At 33.5% G+C, this 27,341-nt stretch overlaps 1 protein-coding gene and 2 non-coding genes across 6 annotated transcripts in view; all 3 read right to left on the bottom strand.

The window, feature by feature from the left end:
• KANSL2 (KAT8 regulatory NSL complex subunit 2) overlaps positions 1-27,341 on the bottom strand; it is a 40,679-nt gene that overhangs the window by 7,009 nt on the left and 6,329 nt on the right. For 3 of the 4 annotated variants that reach the window (XM_051961139.1, XM_051961138.1, XM_051961137.1), the window contains 7 exons: positions 24,344-24,522; positions 23,568-23,682; positions 19,107-19,274; positions 18,710-18,872; positions 17,578-17,674; positions 13,097-13,350; positions 1,769-1,888 (listed from right to left, as the gene is read on the bottom strand). In XM_051961139.1, the coding sequence (XP_051817099.1) occupies positions 1,769-1,888; positions 13,097-13,350; positions 17,578-17,674; positions 18,710-18,872; positions 19,107-19,274; positions 23,568-23,682; positions 24,344-24,522 (1,096 nt within the window). Of the gene's footprint in view, positions 1-1,768; positions 1,889-5,701; positions 5,977-13,096; positions 13,351-17,577; positions 17,675-18,709; positions 18,873-19,106; positions 19,275-23,567; positions 23,683-24,343; positions 24,523-27,341 lie in introns of those variants that run through there. The other variant, XR_007947616.1, reaches the window with a different exon arrangement.
• Positions 3,201-3,336, bottom strand: LOC127539509 (small nucleolar RNA SNORA2/SNORA34 family). Its single transcript, XR_007947944.1, has one exon. It is a non-coding gene; the product is annotated as a small nucleolar RNA SNORA2/SNORA34 family (small nucleolar RNA).
• Positions 17,345-17,481, bottom strand: LOC127539511 (small nucleolar RNA SNORA2/SNORA34 family). Its single transcript, XR_007947946.1, has one exon. It is a non-coding gene; the product is annotated as a small nucleolar RNA SNORA2/SNORA34 family (small nucleolar RNA).

The raw sequence follows: 27,341 nt of genomic DNA, 5'->3' as shown, positions 1-27,341 counted from the left end.
CCCATTGTTTCCTTTAATAAGATTATAAACTCGGGACAGCTAAGTGGTTCAATGGACAGAGCACCAGCCCTGACCCAGGTTCAAATATGGCCTCAGACACTTAACACTTCCTAGCTGTGTGACCCTGGGCAAGTCACTTAAACCCATTTGCCTCAGCAAAAAAAAAGATTTTAAGCTCCTTGAGGGTAGAGACTATTTACTGTCTTTGTATCCATTACTCAGCAGAGTTCTGGATATACAGTAGGCAAGTACATCAAATGATACAAAAATGCTGTTGGAATTTTATTTTAAAATAAAAATTTTCATCCTATCTTTTGTATTCTTTACCTCATGAATATAAAAAACCCCACTACGTTAATGTAATTTGGTTCAAGTTGTTAAATTCCAGTACTTTTTCTTTTCTTTTCTTTTCTTTTTTTTTTGGAAGCAACTGAGGTGAAGTAACTTGCTCAGGGTCACACAGCTACTAAGTATTAAATGTCTGAAACTAGATTTGAATTCAGGTCCTTCTGGCTCCTGATTTAGTGTTCTATCTACTGTGCCATTTAGCCACCCCCAATTCCAGGATTTTTAAGTGTGTAATAATGCTTGTTAATTGATAACTGACTTTTTCAATGTCCTACAATATCAATCATACCACTTTGCAATTTGTCTGAAAACAACAGTATCTGGCTATTGTATACCTTCTATGAAAGGCTTAAAAACTTGAGAAAGACTCTACTACTGTTAACTCTACTACTGTTAACTATCATCAATGCCTGGAGCTTAATAAATGTTTGCCAATTAATGAATCAGTATTGGGTCATTCCCGTTGTTGTTATAATTTTATTTGTTTCTATGTTAAATAAATGTAGTAACAATATTTATAAAGTCCTAAAGTTTAAGGCTTGCAAAACACTTTACAAATAATTTCTTGATCCTCATAATGATCCAATGAGTTAAGGTGATGTTAGCCCCATTGTACAAAAAAAAACTGAGAAAACTGAGGTGGAAGGAAGATTTGACCAAGGTCACAGAACTAATAGAAATTGGAGGCAAAATATGAGTTCAGATCTCTCTGACTCCAAGTACAATATACAAAGTCCACCATTCTAGAGTTTCTTAAAATTGCTTCCACTTATGACCCCCTTTTACCTGAGAAATTAAGTGACCCTAGATATGTAGGTATGCAAGTCAAACAATTTATTGATAATCATAATTTCATGACCCCATATTCAGTTACAAGTGAACCACAAGTGGGCATTGCACCATGTCACTACCCATACTTAAAAGTAAAAGGTGGGGAAAACTCAGTTGCCCATAAACTCTCTCTTTCTTTTTCTAGATGACTAAAGAAAGAATACGCAATAAAAAGACATAAAAAGTAGTTTGAGGAAAAGTCTTTGAAGAAATGATCATAATACAAAAGGATTCATATATAAATTTGAGAAGTACACTTAAATAAATATCTTTTAGCTGATTCAAAAAAAAATAAAAATTATAAATTTTAAGTTCTTTGAATGCAGGAATTTTTATCTTTGGGCTCGCAGTATCTAGTACATTAGTTTTTATGTCTTGTGGACTGATTAGAAAGGCAAGTACAATTAATGAGGTAAAATTCATTCTAGGTAGCTTTTAATCTACCTGTGATGACATCCCCAGGGAGCTAGATGGTGCAGTGTGACAGAGCATCAGCCCTGAAATCAAGACATTCCCACTCCCCAATGTACAGCTTGGCCAGCACTGTTACTGCATTTGAGACACTTAGCTAAAGGTGTTTTTCACTTGCCAGAATATCCACAGGAGCTTCAGCAATGTCTTTGATTGAATGATCCTCCAGAGTTAGTGAAGGGTCAAAGAGCAAGGGAGAAGGAGGGCACTGCATTCCATCACCCACTACATCCAAGTCCTAGGAGAGGGGGGAAAAATACCACAGACAAATCTATCAGTAAAACCAGGGAAACTGTTATCATCTAAAGGGAATAAAATAACCTCTTTTTAACCAACTGTAGTCAACCCCTAATTATTCTCATTGACTTTTTCGACAAGAAATAGAATTTGTTAAAAACCTACCGCCAGCTTACTCAATACTGATTTTTTTTTCCCAACAAAGATGGCAATCAACAATAAACCAAAAGGCTAAAAGGAAGAAAAACAGGAAGTACTGGAGATTAGAAAATGAACTGCCTTTCCTAATTTGTGATTTTGGTTCAAGACATATATACAAGACATAATATTATATTTCACAAATAGTAAATTCAACAAACACGTATTAAGTATCTCACATGTATACTGTCCCTGGTACTAGGCAAGGTTCAAAGTTTATAGGTCTAATGATAATCCTTGTTCACAGAGGATTTATAATCTTATTAGATGACACAAAGACAAATATTATGCCACAAAAAAAACTTAAGTTTTTTGGATAAAAATAAAGTATGAAGTGAGATCAAAGTCAATATTCAGAAAAGGTTTCCTAAAGAAAATGCCATTTGAGTTTCTATGTGTACAAAAGCAACAGCCATTTAGAACTTAATAAGGAGAAAATTACTGGCACAGAAAAAATATAAACAAAAGAAATGGAGGTAGAGAAAAGGGGGTATGTAAATCAGATGGTATAGAAAAAAGTATGGAATAAACATAGCAAGATAAGATAGAGAGAATACATAAGTAAGGAAAGTTTTCTCATTGGGTAACAAAAAGAACAATGACTAAAGAAGATCTCTGAGACAGGGAGAATAGAAGGTAAAAAAGATAAATTAAGACCCTATTGAAATAAGCCAAAGTGGAGGAGTCATGAAGTTATATATTGGAGTAATGGAAGCAGAAAGAGGATGCAATAATTACTAGGTGGAAATGAAAGGCCTAGGTAATTGATTAGATATGTGAACAAGAATTCTAAAGATTGTTAATTCAAAACCCAGGTTTGGTTTGGTTTTGAATGGTAGTGCCATTAAGATAAAAAATTATAGAGTGAAAAAGAAAAGCAATATTAAGGGAATATTTGCAAAAAAAAAAAATTTAAAGAGTTATAACACATTGCCTTAATGATGGTAACAAAAGCAATAAGAAAATGAAAAATATTTTCACATATGCCTCATAGATGGCACTGCATAAGAATAAATGTTTGCTGAATTAAATTGAAGAATTTTTTCTTATCATCTTTAATCTTGATTTAATTTTAATTTAATCATTTAATCTTGATCCAAACAACAATTCACAGATTTTGTTTCTTCCAACTGAACTGGTCATTCCCCACTAGAGATTTAGAATGACCAACAGACCATAGGGAGACAATCTTCTAGGCTCCTGTTTGAAACCAATAGTTACAACAAACCATTGGTCTTGATTCAGGGCCTGTCGTAGGCATTGCAAAGACTGAGATATTAAGAAGAAAAGTTATTTGCCACTTTTCTCCAAGGATTTCCATTCCAACAGCAAATTTTCCCCTTTATATAGTGAAAGCCAAAAACAAATCAAGGGTCTTTACATATTTATAATCACCCTGTATCCCTAGTCCCTCAAAATGTTCCAGTTTTATCATGAACTTCTATGCTCTATCTTTCAAGTAACTCTCTTCTGTCATTGTTGCTTTTTTACTTTCTGGTCCTTGATTTTACATCACCTTCATTTCTGAAAATATTCCTCTCTGATCAGGGAGTCAATTCCTTCTAACAAATAAAGGAGGAAAAGCAGTTCAGCAAAATTAAACAGCATATCAAGATTGACAATATATGCAAAATTTAATACCGATAGTCACCCACCTCGGCAAAGAAGGGAAACGCATTTTCTAATTTCTTGTCCCAAATGATTTTAAAAGAACCAATTTCTTTTGATCTATAATTCTTTTAGTTCACAAGTCATTTTGCCAAAGATATTTTTTTAATGGATCAAAAGGACTCCTAGTTAGTGAATGACATATAATGAAATGTTGGCCTTAAGTTTATATAATTTATAGAATTTTCCCCTGCTTTTTTTCAGTGTGTACAAGCATAAAGATTAAACATTGTGTAAAGAATAGCATACCCCAAAATATAGGAGCCGGCAATTAAATCTAAAGTATCAGATGCCTATACACAAAGGGGGGTAGGGGAAGTATGAGTAATAAAAAAAAATTTACTAGGGAGTCTAGCCCACAGGATCATATTTGACCTCACAGATAGCACTGGAGTAATGAGTTATCATAACCAAAATAGAACTTTCAAAAATATGTTATTCAGTTAAAAAAAAGAACAAGTTAAATGCTAGGCAGATACATAAGGAAATCCAGAAATCAGTGGAGTTATAACTGTGATGGAGGGGAGAGGAAAATCGATTAAGACAGCAATAGAAATATTATCTTTAGAACATACTATCAATCACATGGACAGAAAAAAATGAAGCATTCAGGAAGCAGATCGCAAAGTACAAGAAACTGATTGCTATGATGGAAATGAATCTTGACATGAAAGCTCAAGAATTTGCAGTAGAGAGGAAGAAAACTGGGCACAGTCTAAAGTATAGCTTATATTTTGGGGTAACATATCAAAAGAATAGGTAGGATTCCACAGACTAAAATTTTATAGAGGAAGTCAACTCAAGTGAGATCCTCAAAACTTAAATTTCTAAGACACAAAGAGGAATAATTCTGATTAAGAGAAAAAGGAAGAACTGTGACATGTAAAAGAACAGGAACTCAGAAACTTAAGATATTTTTTAAATGTGTACAAAAGGAAGACAATAACACAAGACAAATATAAAAGAATGCCACAGTTCTGAATGAGAGTAAGGTAGGTGAAAAAACATACAGCAAAAATGCTTTTTTTAAGCCATACTAGGGTGAAAATTGGGATCAAAGTAATAAAACTGGCTATCAGTGGAAGAGGATGATTAAAAAAATAAGACCAGAGAAAGAATTCTTAATTTTACTTTTTTTCTTGCCAAGGAATATGAACATTGGTCAGGAAAGGACATCATAAGAATAGCTACTAAAAGTTGGTACTCAAGATAAGTAATGAAAGTAAAAGCCTTTAGCCACCTTCAAACTCTAGTCAATAGGTCCAAGGAACTAACCCTAAAGTACCAATAAAAATCAAAGATGTGGCTGGTAAGTCATTGTTAAGTGATCTGTGAATAGAAGAGATACCCCACTGGATTGCAAAAGAGCAAACTGCCAATTTTTTAAAGAGAACAGAGTCTGTAGACTACTGGCTAATGAGCCTGACTTTAATTCCTGGTTAATTATTTGGATGCTTACACTTAAAAGAGGAAGGAAAGATTTTTAAAGACCCTGTATGGGTAGTTTTCAAAGTTATGAATAAGGAAGAACAGAGAATACAAAACAGAATGAAAGAATGAATCAATCAATAGCATAAAATGAGGATACAAATACAAAAGCAAGACAGTTCCTACCCTCAAGAAGCCTAATTCTGGTAAACGAAAATAACGTATAAGGTAGTGACTATATAAAGATAATTTGGTGCAGGAAATAACAGGGATAACAGGAAATGGAGTCATAGGGCAGCCAAATGACATGTCCTTTTATCAAAACAACAGTATTGAATAGTATTGAAACATCCGATTACTACTCCAAGAGCAAGAGATGGAAAGGAGGGGAGGGAGACACATTTCCTCAGGGCAAGATGGCCAGGGTACAGGTTGGATGGAATACAGAGCAAGATCTAAGGTCTAGAGGTGGCTAGATAGGAATATAGTGGGCCATGTGCATTGGTTCTGGCTGACTCACCAATCAGAACAGCATGGCCCCAGGGTGGTGGTTCCAAAGCAGTGTGGATTAAGTCACCCAGGGCATGTCTCAGGAGGTCCAGTGGTCCAGAGTGAGCAGCAGCAGGACAGATGGCAAGGAGATGGCCAGGGTAGACGGTCAGATGGGATGTGAAGCATGGTCTAGAGTCTGGGGCCACTAGATAATATGGGCCATGTACGTTGCCGTTGACTGACTCACCAATCAGGACAGCACTGCCCCAAGGCCGTGGTTCCAAAGCTGAGTGGATTAAGTCACTAAAATAGATAATTTCAATCATATGAAATTAAAAAGCTTTTGCAGGAACAAAATCAATGCAAGTATAAGAAATCAAACTGTTGACTGGGAAAAAAATCTTTGCATCAAATCTCTGATAAGATTTAGATACTCGTGATTTATATGGAATTTACACAATATAAGACTAAGAGCCATTCTCCCAAAGAAATTTAAATTCAAAGGATTTGAACAATTTTTTTTAAGAACTGCAAACTTGTAACAACTATATGAAAAACTGTTCCAAGATTACTTAATTCTGGTCTTCCATCCTACAGGAGATCAAAGGCCGTTTTTCCTTCTAAAAAATATGTACACAAAAATATTCATAACAGCAGTTTTGTGATAGCAAAAAACTGGGGTGAAAAACTAAAATGCCATAAATTAAGGAATGACTATTTGTTGAATGTAAATGTAGTATTATACCACAGGAAACAACAAATATAAAGTATTAAGAGAAGCATGTGATAATGTGTATAAACTAATGAAAAATGAAGAGGAAAAAAAACAACAGGAAAAGTTATCATGTATACAATGACAACAGTATAATGGAAAAAACAAAAAACAAATACCAGTCCTAGAAAAGAAAATCTACTTCTCTTCCTTTGTTGGAAGGATGGGAGACTTGCAGATATAAGGATATTATGTACTTTCAAATACAGAAAATATCTGCTTTGTTTGCTATTTTTCTTTTTTTAAACTCTGTTTACAATGATGGCTCAGTGGATAGAGGAGAAAAATCTGTAAATAAAAAGTAATGTAAAAACAAAAGATCTCAATAAATACGAAAAGGGAGGAAGGGAGATGGCTTTGTCAAGAAGAGGGATCTGTGTCTGACCCTCTACATTTTGAACAGTAAATATGTAAAAAGATATATATGCATCCTTAAATTTTCAAATAACACAAAACTGAGACAGATAAGTAACATAAGAAACATTATCATGATTCAAATCATTCTTGAGAGGCTAGCACAACTGGGCCAAATTTAATAACATGAAATGTAAGAGGGATAGTTGTAAAAATCTTATTCTTAGGTTCTAAGTTCTAAGAATAAGAACTCTTAGGTTCTAAGAGTCAACTTTACACATGAGTTAAAAAAAAAGATATTAAACAGCAGTTCATCTGAAAAAGATCTGTAGATCTTAAGGGACTATTACTTCAATGACTACAGCAGTGCATCAAAAATAAATGAGATTTCAGCTTACTCTGAATAACATAATAGCCAAAAGAAGTTTTCTGGTTATATGCAGTTCAGAGCATAATTTTTTAGAAAGAAAACTAAGCTTCAGAGCACTCAGAAGAGGGCAACCAGAATAGTAAAAGGACTCTGAGATCAGATTCAAGAGTAGCTGAAGATTAGAGTGATAAATAAAAATGAGAGGGAAACAAGATAGCCGTCTCTAAATACTTGTCCTTAGAAATGTTCTATTTACTTTGTCAATTAAACAATCAAGAAGAGTTTAATATGCAACTAATATATACTAGATGCTAGACTATGTGCTTGAGAAACGACTGAACAATAGATAAAAATGTAGAATAAAAATGAAAATTGTAGTAAACCTGACAGTAACATCAAATATAGAAAGAAGTATATTTAGAAAGTAATTTTAAACATATTTCCAATACTGTCTGATTCTTAATTTATATTTTAATCTGGATTGATAGGAATAAAGTAATTTATACAAGCATTATACAATTTATACAGCATTCTGCTTATAAATATTTAAAGTTTTCCAAAAGTCTCAGTTCTAAACTATTAAGATTTTAAAAATTAAATGCTGTGGTGTTTCTATTGGGCTTATATCCCAAAGAAATACTAAAGAAGGGAAAGGGACCTGTATGTGCCAAAATGTTTGTAGCAGCCCTGTTTGTAGTGGCTAGAAACTGGAAAATGAATGGATGCCCATCAATTGGAGAATGGCTGGGTAAATTGTGGTATATGAATGTTATGGAATATTATTGTTCTGTAAGAAATGACCAGCAGGATGAATACAGAGAGGCTTGGAGAGACCTACATGAACTGATGCTAAGTGAAATGAGCAGAACCAGGAGATCATTATACACTTCGACAACGATATTGTATGAGGACATATTTTGATGGAAGTGGATTTCTTTGACAAAGAGACCTGAGTTTCAATTGATAAATGACGGACAAAAGCAGCTACACCCAAAGAAAGAACACTGGGAAACGAATGTGAACTATCTGCATTTTTGTTTTTCTTCCCGGATTATTTATACCTTCTGAATCCAATTCTCCCTATGCAACAAGAGAACTGTTCGGTTCTGCAAACATATATTGTATCTAGGATATACTGCAACATATCCAACATATAAAGGACTGCTTGCCATCTAGGGGAGGGGGTGGAGGGAGGGAGGGGGAAAAAAAAAATCGGAACAGAAATGAGTGTCAATATAATGTAATTATTAAATAAAAAATTTAAAAAAAAAAAAATTAAATGCTGTGGAATTATGAACAGGTCTGGACACAAAGATGAGATTAAAAAAGTTCAGAGGCTCCTGGGTATACCCTACACTATAAATAACTTCAGACTTTTTTCAATGTGATAGTTAGTTTTGCTGAACTTTTTTCCTCTTTCTGTATTATAAAATGCCTTTCTAAAGAGGGAGTCATGTAGAGAGCTAAAATAACACATACATGTTTTAAACCAAGGAAAATAATTTTAAAAGGCAGAAATAATGAATCATACCTTCCAGACTTCAACCTTCTATTTTAGATGTCATCCTCCTCTCTCTCCTCACTCTCACACCCCAATGTCCAAGCTGTTGTCAAGTTCTTTTGATTTCACTTTTGCTACAACTTTGATATATTCCCCCTTCTTTTCTAACACTACCACTATTCTAATGCAGGCCTTCGCACTTCACTTAGTCTATTTTCAATAACCTCTTGGTGGGTCAGTTTACCTTAAAGTCTTTCTTCATTCTAATTCTTCTTCCATTTAGCCCCCAAAGTCATTTTCTTAAAGCACAGGTTTGACTGATCATGCATTTCCCTACTTAATAAAACTCCAGTGGCTCCCCAGCACTACCAGTAAAAAACATATATCTCTTATTCTTCCTATTATATACTCATCCACACTGGCTATTCCACAAACAAGACATTCCATCTTTCACCTCTGGGCATTTTCTTTGGCTGTCCCCCATGCCAGAAATGCTTTCCTTATCTTTACTTTACTTAGTAACTTCTGTTTTCAAGTTCCGACCAAAATCCCATCTTCTTCAGAAAGCCTTTCTCAAGCTCTCTCAATTACAATATCTTTCCCCTCTTAATTATGTCCCATTTTTTCATGTATGAGACTTGTTAAACTTATTTGTTTACTTAATGTCTACACCATTAGACTGTAAACTCCTGGAGGAAACAGACTGTCTTTTTGTCTTTGTTGTATCCCCCTAGAGCTTAGCACACTTGAAGAAAATAGGCACTTGAAAAGTGTTTATTTAACTGATTTGATAAAACAGAAATCATCAATCACTTTATATTGGTTTAAAAAAAATACAGAAGTAGATCAAAGCAACAAATTGAAGGAAGAATCAAAAATAATGAAACTCAATAAACTCATGTCTGAAACCATGAATTAATTAAGAATGAACTCCCTATTTGATTAAGAGTTTCCGGGGAAAAGAGGACTAAGAAGACTGAATGTAAATCACAACATAGTATTTTCAGCATTTTTGTTGTTTGCTTCTTTTTTTTTCCCCTTTTTGATTTGTGTGTGTATGTGTGTGCGTGTGCGCAGCATGATAACGCGCAGCATGATAAATGTGAAAACCTATATTGGATTACTAGCTGTCTAAGGGAGGGGTAAGGAGAAGGGAGAAAAATTTGGATAACAAGATTTTGCATAAATGTTGAAAACTATCATTCCATGTATTTTGCAAATAAAAGGCTATTACCAAAAAATTTTTTTTAATTTCTGGGAAAACTGAAAATCGTTTGGCAAAAGCTGAGTTTAGACCAACCTCTTACAGTATTTTACAAAACTGCATATGACTTTAATATTAAAGGTCATAAAAATTAAAAGTAGATCATATATTTTTCACAATTTCACAACTATAGAAAGATATTTTCTTAACCAAAGGATAGAAGCAATTACAAGATAAAATAGATAAATTACATGAAACTGAAATGCACAAAATTAATGTATGTAGAATGAGAACAAAAATAATCAAAAGTTGAGAATAATCAATGTTTTAGGGATTGTTGAAAGAAAGCTACACATGCATTTTTGGTAAATGTGATTTAGTAAAACCATTCAATATAAAATCATGCAAAATAACTATTCACTACTAGGCATATACATCAAGGAGGAGATCACTGATGAAGTCCTTATATGCACCAAAATATTTGTAACATCACTTTTTGTGGTAGCAAAAAAGTAAAAACAATGTAAATGCTCATAACTGGAGAATGGCTGAACAAACTGTGTTACACAAATGTAATAGAATGTGTTATAAGATAACACAAATACCCTAACTACAGAAAAGCATGGAAAGACTTAAAATGATATAAAGTGAAATAAGGTGAGCCAAATAAACAATATACATAAATAATTAGAACACTGTAAATGGAAAGAACTGAAAAACAATTGAAAATGAATGTTGAAAAATTACAAAGCACAAACACAAATCCAAAGAAGAGAAAAGGAAAAACACTTCTCTCCCCAACTTCTGCTTTTTATCTAAGCATTTCCAATGGATGTCCACCATACCTGGAATGATTCTCCCTCCTCACCTCCACCTCTTGGCTTCCTTTCATTCTTTTAAGTCCCTGCAAAAATTCAACCTTCTACAGAAGTCTTTTCTAATCCTCCTTAATTCTAATGCCTTCTCTGTTCATTATCTCCACTTCATACTGCATATAGCTCATTTTTATATGTACTTCTTTGGCCCGTTAGATTATTAGACGCTTGAGAACAGGAACTATCTTTTGCTTTTTTATCCCCAAAACTTTTATCCCCAGTGCCTGGCAAACAGGAGGATCTTTATAAATATTTAATTGAAGTTCACGGCTGTGGAACATTACACATATTTTCAATGTGATCAATTTGTTAACTTTTTTTTTTCCTCTTCCTCTTTTTCATCTTTTTCCTTTAAAAAATATTCTTTGTCATAAAGGATAACTTTAGGATGGAGAAAATACAGAATAATTTCAATAATAGGAAAAAAAATCAATAAACTTTTTTAAAGAAAATAATCTTTTCAGAGCAACTAGGTGGCTCAATGAATAAAGTTCAGGCTTGGAGTCAGGAGGACCTGGGTCAAATATGGCTTCATACACTTGACACTCACCAGCTTTGTAACCCTAAGCAAGTCATTTAATTCCACTGTCTTTTAAAAAAAAAAAAAAAACATAAAACTCTTTCCAATTCAGATAGGATTTATATTTGCCTCCTGGAAAAACAGGGTAATAGTTCATTATATAAAATAAAAAACTGGAAAAACTACTAAATTAATTGTCCTATACAAAAGATAAGGGAACTAGGGAATATACAGAAAAGTAAATATGAATTCAACAAACACCAATTTCTCTGTAGACTAGTAAATTGTCATTTTAGTTTACAAATCAATCTCTGTATGAAAATGATTTGTCTCAATCATTTTTTAGAACCACTGAGATCCCAAATATAAATTCATGACCACATGCCAGAAGAAAAGTGATTATTCTTGATCATCCTGAAACCAAAAGTAAAATTAAATGAATAGTTAATATCAGCATATATCACCATCTACTCAAATTGCTGAAATAAAAGTACTGAATAAAACTGGATTGGATGTAAAGAAGTTTCAGTTACGTTTCAAATGTTTGGCAAAAACAAGCATATTTTCTAGATTTCTACTTATCAAGCATTCCCAACCATCAGATAATCCTACAGATCTACATAAACAATCCCATCCCCACTTCATCCCCACAAAAACCAATAAGTATAAAAGTCTTCATCACAGGAAACAGCAGAAACCCATGTTATACAACAAATTCCTTTATTATGAACTTAAAAAAAAAAAAAAACTACATAACCAGAGTATATAAAGGAAAATATAATGAAGAAAGTCAATGAAAGTTGATTTAAGTTGATCAACTTAGGATCAAATTTATCAATGAACAGGAGCACAGGAAATAGGTTAAGAAGCAAGTTAGTTTAAGGAATACTGATCCTTAGACTCAATTAATATAGTGAGAAAACTGGCTTACTTTGACAGGTAGTACTAAAAGCCTGTAAATGGTAATAGCAAGGATGTGAGTCACTTGGAAAGTTAAAGGAGCAAACACATGGAGATTAAAGTTCATGACACAGATACGATAGGTTCAAAACCAGAGCTCTACTATATAAAAGTGTAGCAACAAATTTAAGATAACGAACAAACTGAAGAACTGTTTCAGTGAAACAACTTCTAGGTAATCAATACACAATAAAATCCATTACTACTAAAATTATACACACACACACACACACACACACACACACGTAAGCCTAAATGCTACTTGAATTCAACTACTAAAATGTTTATTATTATTATAGGCAATTTGAATTCAACTATTATATTCTTTATTATAGGCATTATATTGGTAAAATTCCAGTGACTCTTTCACCTTTCTATATACTTGGTTTTTTCAAACTCCCTCAAATCTAAAATTATTCCTCCTTCCAATCAAAAAGGCATACAAACAATATATTCAAGTAGTTGGCAACATTTTCTAAGGGCTTCCTGTAACAATCTATGTTGGCATGATCAGTTGCCTGAATTTCATACACACACACACACACACACACACACACACACACACCAGGTTATAAATATCATGCTATTTAAAAAAAAAAAAACTCTTAAAAAATATTGTCCATATTCCTAGTCTCAAAAGGCCTGGCTTAAAGACAAGTGCAGAATATGTTCACACAACTCACACAACTCAAAGTTTCCCTTAATATCTACTCATTATTTCTTTGGTATTTGAGTAAATAACTCAAATAAATCAACCATCAAAATTTAATGGCTACTTTGTAACCACTTTTTTGATCACAAAGGATAAGATTTTCTCCAAAATTATGGAGAATTGGCCAAGAAAAGCAAATAGTTTCTCCAACTTACATCACTGAACTCCAGAGGTAAACTCTCTGTAGGCTGAAGTTCAGCAGCACTCAAGTACATATCCATGGGGACAGCTTCCAGTTCATCTGGCACAGAAAGAATCTGCTCAGGCTTATACATTTGAGGTGGCAGCTGAAAATGCAGGGGACAACAGGGATCCTCAGAAAGGCTTACAGGAACTGGTTTATTGCAGGGTACCTCCTCAAAGCCCTGACACCACTTGAAGAGAACCTGATTGGTATCCTGACAGATATCTGAAAAAACAACAGAAAGAAACAAAGTAGAAACCAATATTCAAAAGACAGAAATGTATCCCTTAAAAAGTTGAAACTTGTCCAGGAATAGTAAATGATAAAAACTGAGCTATACAGTACCAAATACTATTATATCTGACAGAAGACATCAAATGACATGAGAAGTGGCTTTCAAATTAAGTAATAAAATTTTGCTAGAACTTCATTTTCAACTTCTCTCTAAGGATTCTATCTTGTCAAATGGAAGGTTTCTGCTCTCAGAGATACATAAATGATATTTGATCATAAATTAATTCATAAAGGACAAAAAAAGCAATCAATATTCAATTTCAAAAAATAAAATTTTGAGTAAAGAGAAGTTAATATTTCTAAAAATTTATTCTTATTCAAAGCATATATGCAAATTTGTTTCTAGGCATTACTATAAATGGGAACAATTTCAAAGGATATCATTTCATATTACTATTTTTCTCTCTAAATTGAGTCAGAATCTAAAATTACAATGACAGCAATTCTAATATTTACACAGTGCTTTTGCTAACAAAACTCTCTCACCATTATGTACTCCTCCACTAAATTCAAAAATGTTCATTTAAAATTAAAATGGCTGCTAATAACAAGCAACCATTCGATTAGCAGGATGATTCAGAAAAGTATGAAATGCTAAGAGAAGTGAGTAGAACCAAGAGAACATTGTATACAGCAAAAAGATTATGTGATGATCAAATGTGATGGAGTTGGCTCTTTTCAAAAATGAGGTGATTCAGGGCAATTCCAATAGACTTATGATGAGAGAGTGCCATCTGATCCAGAAATATGACTATAGGGACTGAATGTAGATCACAAACATAATATTTTCTTTTTTTTTTTTTTTGCTTGGTCCTTTTTTTTCCTTTCTCATCTTTTTCCTTTTTGATCTGATTTTACTTGTGCGACATGACAATGTAGAAATTATATATAGAAGACTTGCACATGTTTAAGCTATATTGGATTACTTGCTGTGTAGGGGAAGGAAATGGCAGAAAGGAAGGGAAAAAAATTCAGAACACAAGATTTTGGCAAGGATGAAAGTTGAAAACTATCTTTGCAATAATTTTTAAAATAAAAAGCTATTAAAAAATTTTAAACTAAAAATTTTAAATCACATTGCATATTCATTTAATCTTTGACCAACAAATATGAGCATAAATATAAATAGGAGAACCTTAATTATGCTCTGAGTACTATTAGGTTATGGGTACAGTTTCTCCCTTCTTTTGTCTGCATAAAGAATAGAGGTACCATAGGACTACTCTCTTGTAGCTCTAACTCAACAATCTATTAACAATATATTCTTCACTTTTGGCTCAACCAGAAGAGTTAGATAATGTCTCTCTTTTCCTAAAAAGATCCATAACACTAAAATTTTTCTATATTTCACAGATAGTAATTTTAAGTAATATCAGCCTATATTCCCGAGTTCTTTTAAAATAAAAAATTTAAGATTTATAGCCAAAATCTAGAATAGCAACAGTATGTAATTTCAGGAAATAGTTCTCTACCATTGCCTTCCAATACAATCACATTTTATGAAGTTGCAGACAGACAAAAAAAAATTGTGTATATGCTAACTCAGCAATACCATTATTAGAATGGTAGTAGTTGTTGAAATATATTTATATAGTCCTTATAGGTTTGTGAAGCACTTTACAAATCCTCACAATCACCTTGGGAAACAGATGCTGCCATTAACCCCATTTAACAGAGGAGGAAACTGAGGCAGAAGCTAAATGACTTGTCCAGGGTCACTAAGTGCCTGTGGCCACATCTGAACTCAAGTCTTCATATTCCAGAACACCCAGCAATCTCAGTAATACTTATATTATACTTATATCAATAATAATACTCAATAATATAAATAGATTAAAGAAAGAAGAAAAGTACCTATATGTTCAAAAACATTAAAAGCAGGTCTTTTTATAATGGCCAAAAACTAGAAACTAAAGAGATGCCTATCAATTGGGAAATAGTTTAATAAATTACGGCATACAAAAGTAATAGTACTATTAGTGTTATACCTAAGGAAAAAAAAAAAAACTCATCAAGTTTCAGAGAAACCTGATAAGATTTATATGAAATTAAAGAGAGAAATGAGCAAAACCAACAGAAAAATTTGTATTACTGAGCTATCCAATAAAAGACAACTTCAGAGAATCCCGAGTAGTATGAATTAATGCAAAGGGAAATAAGTACAACTGGAAGAACAGTTTGTGCAAAGACAACATTTTAAATAAAGCCAACTTTCAAAGACTTTAAGAATTTCTATCAATGCAGAGACTAACCATTTCTCTCAAGAGCTATTCTAAAACATTAATATTTCTATAACAGAAAAATAATGGCTTCAAGGTAAATGAGGCACTTTTTTGGACATGAGCTCTATGTTGATTTGTTTTGACTATCTGTTTGTAACAAGGGTTTTGTTTTCTTTTCTTTTTTTCTTTCCATTTGGAAGCTGGGAAGTAGGAAATATAGAAAATAATGTTGGTGATTTTATTTTTAAATCAAGGTTTAAAAGCTACAGGCAGAGGTGAAAGTAGGTACACACCTAAGTTGGTAATAAAACTCGGGGGGAAAAAAAAGAAACCAAACTGATCTAACTGATTGATAAAAGCAAAACTTGTCATTAAATCAACGTAATGCTACATTATTCTTGTTTGATTTTAAGTAACTAAAGGGCACTTTTTTCCCAAACTGATAAATATATGTCATGTTTAATTATTTATACTACTTTTTAAAAATGAAAACTCTTTCTATAGTACAAACCAAATCAATTGCCTATATTATGTATCTCACCTCACTAATTTACTTGATGATGGCAAAGATACAAAGACTATTCAAAATGCAAGCTATAATCTTAGATTTGGCAATGAGATTTGCAAGCATCGTATAAAAAACTACGTAATTCCTTTTTAAGCAAAATTTTTAAGCAAAATTAACTCATTTCATTAACAACAAATGTCATAATGCTAAAAGATTTTCTTTCATAGCATGGGAAAAAAATCTATCACTGAATAAGTTTCAACTTCTTTTACTTTTGATCTAGTGCTCTACCCCATCAGATGAGTGAAAAAAGTTAACTCATAATCAAAAACAGTCACATATTTCTAGGGGATGAGAAATTAAGTACATAACTTCTTGTTAAAGAGCATAAGGGCAGCTAAAAAAGAATATTGACTACAAAAAGAAAATTACTCAACATCCCATTTCATTTTTTAAATAAGTCTTGATAGCCTTTATATCACCAAACAAGCAGTTTCTAGCAGTTTGTCCCTTATACGTAAAAACAAAAGGTATAAAGCAAAAATTTCCATACCCAAGTATTTTAAGATGTTTCTCCCCATACACACACCAAAAAAAATAAAATAAAATTTAGCTCAGAATTTTGGGTGAAGAGTTAAAATGGAGGAACACTGAGAAAGTTTCATTAGTCCATTTTCCATATTCTTTGGGAAGCAAAAAGTAAAACTAGGAAAGAAGGGGAAAGAATTCTATCTCATAATTTTTGGATCAGGAAGTTCTCAACCAGGTAAGTCTTACACACGTAATAAGAAAAGACAGTTTTCTACTCCACTGCTACATAAAGACAAAATGGCTCCTCTAAGTTGGTTGTGCAGTTCAATGATACCTTAGAGTAGGGGTCCTCAAACTTTTTAAACAGGGGGCCAGTTCACTGTCCCTCAGACTGTTGGAGGGCTGGATTATAGTAAAAACAAGAACTTTGTTTTGTGGGCCTTTAAATAAAGAAATTTCATAGCCCTGAGTAAGGGGGATAAATGTCCTCAGCTGCCCTGCATTTGGCCCGCGGGCCATAGTTTGAGGACCCCTGCTTTGAGTTTTTTATCTATCCACAATGATTTTATGCTGTAATTTTTCCATTTAATAACAGGTCTAACATTCCATTAAAAAATGAATAACTCTTTTATTAATACATGAACCATTTCATTATCACTAATTTGAGTGTTTCTTCCTAATGAACTGACCATTCTCTATTATCATTCTGAAATGGCAAGAAAACCATAGGATGACATTTTTTTTAGGCTCCTGTTTGAAACCAATAGTTCCAATAATCTGTTGGTCTTGTTTCAGGGCCAATGGAAATCAGCAATCTTGAAAATAAGAAAGCCAATAAACACTAAGGCTCACTCAATCTGGCAAATCATAAGCTAAATAGACAAGGTAAAAACATACGATTCAGACAATGCCTGGTCATAGGGAGACACTGGTTGGAACAGCGAACATCATCAACAAAAGCCAAACACCTCTGACTGGAACGGGTAGTATGTGCCTGAGAAGAAAAAAGAATGAGTCATTCAAAAAAATAATGCAAGATCATAATAAAAGACAAGTAAAATTACATATAATGGAAGTCCTCAGATAAGAATTAAATGAAATGTTCCCCCCAGACACTTAAAAATTCTGAATATGGTTAAAAATTGTGTTATTCCTTTTAAGCTCACTACTGGTAGAAATGGATTCTTTCCCTCAAAAGAAGGCAAGTTTTCCCTCAATAAACAAATCAGGAACTAAAAATAAAGAGTTGGGACTCCCTCTGGAAAGCAAAGAGGCAAATGAATGATATTACCAAGGAGATAATGCAAACAGAGAAGACAAGATGGCTAAAGACAATTTCTGGGGGAAAATCCACGTTAAGAAGATAAAGACAGACAACTGTCTGGAGATGTAAAGAAGTTACTTAAGTCCAAAACTGTTCCAAACTTCTATGGTTCTTAACATTCTTTAAAAATAAGATTGAGATGTTTGGCCCTCAAGTCCAAACATTAAATGATAAAATATTAGAACTAAAAGGGGGAAAAAAAGGACTGAAAGGGACTTTCAAGATCTTGTATAAGATTAAGGAAACAGACCCAGATGAGTTAACTGCTTAAGTTCACACAAAATTTAACATATCTTTATAATAAAACTAAGGCACACTTTACTCACTCAACCTCTTTCATTCAGTATGTGTAATCTGAAGCTAATTTAGACTACTATGTATCTGACTAAGCCACAAAGACAAAAATCTGTAAATCTACTAAAACACATCATGGCATTAACATCAGACTTAAATAAAATAAACCTAAAAAAAAGATATATATATAGCTTTTCGGCTTTCAGGTCAGAAAGGAAGCTTTCCACCTCATTGATTTGTCCATTAAGTCAAATTTCATCACCAAGATTAAAATGAAATACTTCAAAGATTGTCATTTCTCAAAATCAGAAAATGTTGCATATTATGAAAAATGTATAAATAAAAATAAAGCAATAAGGTTGACCAATGGTAACCATATGTAAATAGAACTTCTAAGCAAGCAGTAAATACCTGTTGAGCAGTCCCATCTGTGGCCAGCATTCTGCGTTCTTTTAATTGTCGGTGTAGCAGGGCCTCCACACCATAGCGCTGGCGGTAGCGCCGAAGACATTTCAGCTGCTTTAAGCTTTCACGCTCTTTCGTTAAAAGTCCCTCTGGACCAGTCAAAAGGCTACTACCTGGAAAGACAGTCAAAGGACATATACATTCCCCCTGATAATGCTACCCTGGTGTACCTTGGAAGACATGATCCTAACCTAGCAGGAATAAATAAAGAAAATGCTGGGGCAAAGATGAACTAGAGTATTTAAACAAAGTCATTCTGTCACATAAGACCCAAAAAGCAATAAAATTGATCACAATTACATTTCTGGAAAAGAAAGTCAATTTCTAGGAGCTGGCACACTACTTGCCTAAAGTTTCATGTTCTGCTTTGCGGTTATGTAAATAATGACGTTTCTTCTCTTTCAATAGATGTTGAAGTCGTTTGAATTGGTCAATGTATAAAGACTGTAAACGAATCAGTTTCTCACGCATGATCAGGGCCACCTCTTCAGCTGTATAGACACCAGCATGTCTAGAACAAAAGAGTAATCAAGCAGAGAATAGGTAGAGTGGCAAACCAGCAAAACCCAATAATCTTTTTTTTTTTTTTTTGAGGGGAGAAAGGTGAAGAAGCAAGACTATAAGAATTTTTTATCTCTTTATCTGAATTATGTCATTTTAATGAATCAGTCAATCATCCAACAAGAATTTATTAAATACAAAATAAATTGTAGGCCAGGCACTGCAAGCCCTGGAACCACGATTAATATAAGCAAAAAAGAACGACAGTCACTGCCCTGAAAAGGAAAGAGAGGACCATGATGGAGAAGGTCCAGTGAGAAATAAAAAGAAGGGATCTAGTAAAGGTGGAGAAGGTACTTCCAAGGTGTAAATTCCAGGGCTAAAGGGATTTTGAGACAAAAATATTTTAGAACATGGTAGAAAGTCTCAAATGCTCAAGTTCAGATAGCTTTATGAAATATTATTCTCTTTTTTTTTTTTTTTTTAAAGGAGGCAGTCAAAGAGAAGCTAGGTAAGAAAAGAATGAGAGGAACGGGAATTCTGCACTACCACCTGCCAAATGTTTATACATAGGCTCACTTGGAATACAAGCAAAAAATCCTGAGACTTTACTCCATCAATACTATCAGACCACCATAACTGAAGCAATGGAGGAACAGTTAACAGACCCTACTGAGAAGTCATGAAACCATCCTTAAAAAAGAGTCAAGGAAAATTGCATGACCAGCCCCAGAAAGAAACCAAAAACCCAAAGAAGATCCAATCAATATTAGTAAAAATGAGGAGGCTGCAGATGACCTCAGTTGGAAAACAAGTAAAAACCAAGTTTGATGAGGTATTTGCACAACAAAAATGAACTTTAATGCAAGAACATATAGAAATTTGGGGTTTATCCTCTTTATCTGCTAATGATGGTAGTTCTTTATATCAGAAAGAACACAGCTTAGATAGACAGGTAATTGAACCCAAAAAGTTTATGGCCATGAAAAGAAAAAGATTCCATAAAGAGGATGTTTGTTAGAAGACTGAATTCTGAATTTCACAGAAGATAAAATCCAGAAGTCTTTCAGAGATTTTAGAGAGACTGAATCCATCAAACTTACAATGAATCTAAAGACACACAAAAGTAGACAGTTTTATCACTTTTAAAGAAAATCCCATGGCTATAATTTTCCCAGTAAATGAGGAGGTTACATCATTGCTTAAGAAAACAGGATATGGGAGTAGAAATGAGCATCTGAAGTATGAGAATTGAATCATTGAAAGAATAGTGATAATTAAACAAAGAAGTTAGACAATATGAATTTATACTGGATTTGGTTGATTAAGAGTTGTCTTGAGTTCTTCCAGATGTATGGAGTAGTAACTAAGAAGGGATCTGAAGAGGAGAAACCAGGATTGAATAGTGGCAGAGTATGAACTCTAAAATAAAATGGGGACAAGGAATTTAAGGATCCAGAACAATGCAGAATTGAACAATTCAACTAGGTCATGATTAAAAGAAGGAAAATGAGGTCAAAACAATCTTCAAGGATTGGGTAAACAATGAACTGTGGAAAAACTTATGACTTCAGTGAAGATGACATTTAGCTTCCAAATCCATATACTGGAATGTATGCACTTGTTTATTTTTATATAAAGAATTAAATTTTGGGAGCAGAATGCTATTAGAAAAACCTAGAAAGTCCTCTAGGCTCAAGCAAAGTGAAATGCTTTGTGTACATAGTGATAGCATAGTTGTGTAATAATCAACTGTAATAACTTAGCTATTCTCAGCAATACAATGATCAAGATTACTTTGAAGTACTTATGATGAAAAATGCTACCCATACCTAGAAAAAGAACTGTTTGTGTCTGAATAAAGACAGAAACATACTTATTTTTTTTCCTTGTTTTTTAAGGGTTTGGTTTTTTTTTTTTTTTGGGGGGGGGGGGGCAATGGGGAGAAAAATCTGTTTTCTTTTGCAATGGAGATGTTCTGTACAACTTTATGTGGGTGTTCTCAATGAGAGGTGTAGAGAGGAAAGGAGAGAATCTGAAACTCAAAAATTTAAAAACAAATGTAAAAAATGTTTCATATGTAACTGGGGAAAATAAAAACACTAAAACAAAGAATTTTTTTTTAAGATCCCATTAAGAAGATTTTAGAAAAGAAATGCCACAATGCTGGTAAGAGTAAATGCCAGGTATCCCAATTAAACTAAGTATTACCAGTGGCAGTAATGCAGCTGTGGGGACAGCCAAAGAGGCTGAAGCAGAGGGAATTGAGAAGATGGAGAAGTCAGCAGTAGTAACAGCAACAGAGAGAGTAGAGAGTAGAGAGTACTGACAACTAAGTCAAAGTCAAAACTGGAATCAAATCAAAATTATGATAACTATTTGAATCAAGGATTCAAAAGCAACCAGGAATAAATCACCAAGGCAAGGGTTACAGCAAATTTCAAATTCCTCTTATGGTTTTATAGCAATGAACTGACTAGTTAACAACTATAGTCAGAGCAGAATAGAAAGATTTCAACACTTGGTTGTGTTATCAGAATAATAATAAACAACATTAAAATGGTTCTATGGGGTATGCAACAACAGACTCAGCACAGAGAAATAATACAAATACTTTACAGGGAAATGCATTAGATGGACATTAAAATTAACTGTGAAAACTTTATAAGGCTTATTCAATGGGCATTTTATTTAAAATTGGAAAAGATCTTTCATGTTGAAGATCTACACATTTCTAATTGTTAGTATATGGTATATAAACATACATCTTTTAAAATATATTAATAAATGATTTAATAGATTAAATAGCAATGATTCCACAGGCCAGCTGGAAGCCTAGCTCAGCTTCTGCATAGCCTCTGCAACTTTCCAGTTTATGCAGATGACAATACCTCCTTTTTGACTTTTTAATTTTACGATTTGTATAAAATGGAATCATTAATTTTACTTCATTTTTGCTATCTTTTGGGAATCTACTATATTGTTAAATATTTTATGTGTCCTGATTACCATGAATGGATATTAAGCTTTTCTAGTTTTTGAAAAAAAATTTTTAAATACTTCCTGCAAAACAAAAAGCACTTTTCAAGTGTTTCTACACTCCATAAAGCAAGTAATGATACCATTTGTTGTTGTATCAGTTATGTCTAGCTCTTCATGACCTTATTTGGAGTTTTCTTGACAAAGATACTGAAAGAGTTTGCCATTTCCATTTTCTGCTTATTTTATAGATGAGGAAACTGAGAAAAACATCACCGAAGCCAGATTTGAAATCACAACCATAAGTCTAACTCCAGGCCAAGCACTCACTCTATTGCACCACTTAAGATGTCTCATAATTTTCATTATATTCACTCTAAGACAGATGAGATCATGAAATATCCACTAACACCTTCAAAATATTAATAAGTCTTTGACATTGTTTCTCCATTTATTAAAAAAAAAAAAGCAACTCACTATTTATAGAAGCATTTGTCATAGTAGCAAAGAAATGGAAATGAAGTAGATGCATTTTGATTGGGGAATGCTAAAAAAAATTGTGCTACATAAATGTAATGAAGAAATAATAAATATGATGCAATACATGACAAATAGAGAGGCCTATGGGAAGAGTACATGAAGTAATGCAAAGTAAGCAAAATACAACAGCATCATAAAGACAAATCATTTTGAAAGATTTAAGAAACTGATCAACTCATTGACTAACCATATGCTATCCACTTCCTAACAGTCAAGATGAAGAATGAGACATATATTTTTGGACACAGTCAATGAAGAAATCTGTTTTACTTGAATAGTTAAGTTTCTGTGACAGATTTTCTTTTTTTATCCTTTTCAGTGGCTGGAAAGAAAATGTTTGTTAGTTGAAAAAAAGTTAAATGTTTTTAAAAAGCAGAATTAGGAAAGCAAGTGATATATAATGATTACAAAGATAACAAGAAACAAACAAAAATGAATCCTGTGAAGGCCTAAGTGATCAACCCTTTGACTAATCACATGCTATCTACCACCTCCTAACAACAGTCAAAAATAAGTATGAATAAGTATATAATAAATTCAAGATGTAACTTTCAAAGATATTCTTTTCTATTTTTCCTTCTGGCCTCTGTTTTCTTTTGCACTTTATTTTTTAAATGCTTCAGTTAAGCATCTGAGTAGAAGGTTCCACAGAAATGTTCATTCCTCAGGCATGAAATAATTAGCAAAAGTAACCTTACAGGCCTCATGGTAAGATCTGCTTTACAGTTTAGAAAACTGTCATTAACTACAGAAAACATCCAAAAATAATATAGTTGCAACTTACTTTAAGGGGTCTTCTTGATCGCTGTCTATACTATCAGCTTCACTATCAGGATCACCTCTCCAGGTCTGATCCACAGTCACAGGCTCCTGATCCCCATCACTCCAACTGTCTTCATCTGAGACAAAAAAAGGAATACAGTCATTAAAACTTCACCCCTTTATAATTCTACTGCAACTGTAATACCAAAAGGTCTAAATGATTTTAACAACAAATCAATTTCACATAATAAAAAGCTCTTTAGAATCAAGTATTTTAGAAATGAGTGAATGAAGCCACCAAAAATACATCACAAATCACAAACATTGAGTCTAACTCCAGAGCACTCTCTATGGCACCACTTAACCCATCTCATAATTTTCATTATATTTTTACTCTAAGATAGATGCGATCATGAAATAGCCACTAATACCTTCAAGATATTTTAATAAGCCTTTAATAGGGTATCATATAAGGAGGTCAACCACTTTCTGAAAAGGACAGGAAAGCCAACTTCCTAAGCAATGTTGTCTCCTGAATTGACCAATTCTTTTTTTAACAAAACCAGTAAAGCATTAAAAAGCTACTCCTTTATCAATTTAATGAAATAGAAATGAAAGAAAATTAGTTTAAGCACAAGTGATGTCTCTTTAAATTCGAAATCTTTGAATCAAAAATCTTTGAATTCTTACCAAATATTTGCTAGCCAATGTGCAAGGTAATAAACTAACAGTATGAGCTCTATTTTTCCAATCTTAACGAATCTACTCTTTTTGACTTTATAGAAGGAAGACCCTTACCCAGAATTCGGCTGGCTTCACTGCGACTACTTTCTGGAGTCTGGGAACCGAGTTCAGTCTTAGCATATGAACTCAACTGGCACAAAAGTGTTTCACTCATGGGTCCAGCATTGTTTTTCTTCATCTGAGCATGAAGTGCCAGGGCATTCCTACGGGCATGTTCTGCACAGAAGGATACACTGAAGAAATAAAACAAGAAAGGAGAAAAAGTTACCTCTTAAAGCTTCCAAAAGTTTCAGAATTAAGTCCTTGAAAATCACAATCCTTAAAGAACTTAATATTTGACAAAACCTGATGGGAAAACTAGGAAATGGCACAGCAGAAACTATACCATGTACCAAGATAAAGTCAAAACAAGTACATGATTTAAACATAAAGGGTGATCCTATAAACAAATTAGGAGGGCAAGGATATATAGTTTAGGTCAGATCTATTAAGAAAGGAAGAATTTATGACCAAACAAGAGATAAACAGCACTATCAGATATAAAATGGGTAATTTTTATTTTGTTAAATTAAAAAGCTTAGCACAAACAAAACAAATATAACCAAGATTAGAACAAAAGCAGAAAGCTGGAAAACAATTTTTTCAGCAAGTATCTCTGATAAAGATTTCATTTCTCAAATATATAGAAAACTGAGTCAAATTTATAAGGATAAAAGTCATTTCCTAATTAATAAGTAGACAAAGGATATGAACATGCAGTTTTCAGAGGACGAAATTAAAACTATCCATAGTCATATTAAAAAATGGTCTAAATTCTCAGACAAAGAAATTGAAACTATTTGTAGACATATGAAAATATGCTCCAAATCATTATTAATCAGAGAAATGCAAATTAAGACAACTCTGAGATACCACTACACACCTGTCAGATTGACTAGAATGACAGGGAAAGATAATGGGGAATGTTGGAGGGGATGTGGGAAAACAGGGACACTGATACATTGTTGGTGGAATTGTGAACACATCCAGCCATTCTGGAGAGCAATTTGGAACTATGCTCAAAAACTTATCAAACTGTGCATACCCTTTGATCCAGCAGTGTTTCTACTAGGCTTATACCCCAAAGAGATACTAAAGAAAGGAAAGGGACCTGTATGTGCCAAAATGTTTGTGGCAGCCCTGTTTGTAGTGGCTAGAAGCTGGAAAATGGAAGGATGTCCATCAATTGGAGAATGGTTGAGTAAATTGTGGTATATGAATGTTATGGAATATTATTGTTCTGTAAGGAATGACCAGCAGGATGAATACAGAGGACTGGCGAGACTTACATGAACTGATGCTGAGTGAAATGAGCAGAACCGGGAGATCATTATATAACTCAACAATGATACTGTTTGAAGATGTATTCTGATGGAAGTGGACCTCTTCGATAAAGAGAGCCTTAATTGATCAAAGATGGACAGAAGCAGCTACAACCCAGAGAAAGAACACTGGGAAATGAATATAAACTGCTTGCATTTTTGTTTTTCTTCCCGGGTTATTTATACCTTCTGAATTCAATTCTCCCTGTGCAACAAGAAAACTGTTCGGTTCTGCACACATATATTGTATCTAGGATATACTGCAACCCATTCAACATGTAAAGGACTGCTTGCCATCTGGGGGAGGGGGTGGAGGGAGGGAGGGGAAAAATCGGAACAGAAGTGAATGCAAGGGAAAATGCTGTAAAAAATTACCCTGGCATGGGTTCTGTACTATCAATAAAAAGTTATTTTTTTAAAAAATGGTCTAAATCACCATTAGAGATGCAAATTAAAACAACTCTGAGGTAGCACCTCATACCTATTGGATTGGCTAATATGATAGAAAAGGACATTGATAAATGTCCAGGAAGGAGGGAATGTTGTGAGAAAACTGGGATACCTAATGCACTGTTAGTGACATTGTGAATAGGTCCAAAAACTACATAAAACAATTTGGAACTATGCCCAAAGGGCTATAAAATTATCCATAACCTTTGATCTCACAATACCATTACCAAGTCTATCCCAAGGAGAAAACAAGGGGTGGGGACTTATTTGCACTCAAGTATTTACAGCAGCTTTTTTGGTGGTGACCAGGAATTGGACACTGAGAAGATACCCATCAGTAGAGGATGATTGAACAATTTATGGCATGTGATTGTAAAAGAATATTACTGTGCTATTAAAAAAATGACAAACCAGATGATTTTAGAAAAACTTTCATAAATTAGGGCCAGCTAGATGACACAATGGATACAGCACCAGCTCTGAAGTCAGGAGGACCCAAATTCAAATCTGGCCTCAGACACTTAACACTTCCTTAGCTGTGTGACCCTGAGCAAGTCATTCAACCCCAAATTGCCAGGGGGGAGAGGGGAGAGGAGACTTTCACAAATTGACACAAAGTAAACAGAACCTGGAGAACACTGTACACAGTAATAGCATTATTGTACAATGATCAACTGTGAATGACTAAACTATTCTCAGCAATACAATGATCCAGGACATTTCCAAAGCACTTATGATGAAAAATGCTATCCACATCCAGAGAAAGAACTAATGCAGTCTGGATGCAGATTGAAGCATGTTATTTTCCACTGTATTTTTTTCGTGGTTTTTTTTTTTTTTTTTTTTTTTTTTTTGGTGATCTTTCACAACAGGGCTAATATGGAAATGTTTTGTACATATATAACTTATATTAAATTACTTACTTTCTCAAGATAGGAAGAAAAGGAGGGAGAGAATGTGGAACTCAATATTTTTAAAAAGTGAATGTTAAACATCAAAGCTATCTATAGTCATAAAAAAAAAAATACTCTAAATCATTAAAGATGCTAATCAAAACAATTCTGACCTTATACCTAATAAAGAAAGGAGAAAGAGAGAGAGAGAAGAATATGAATAAAATTCAAGCCAACCACAACAAAAAGAGTGAAAATGCTATGTTGTAATCTACCCTCAGTTCCCACAGTGCTCTCTCTCTGAGCATAGATGGCTCTTAATATCACAATATTGGAACAGGCCTAAAT

This window comes from Antechinus flavipes, chromosome 5 (assembly GCF_016432865.1).
Source record: "Antechinus flavipes isolate AdamAnt ecotype Samford, QLD, Australia chromosome 5, AdamAnt_v2, whole genome shotgun sequence".
Lineage (NCBI taxonomy): Eukaryota > Metazoa > Chordata > Mammalia > Dasyuromorphia > Dasyuridae > Antechinus > Antechinus flavipes.
This window is presented reverse-complemented; position numbering and strand designations above follow the sequence as displayed.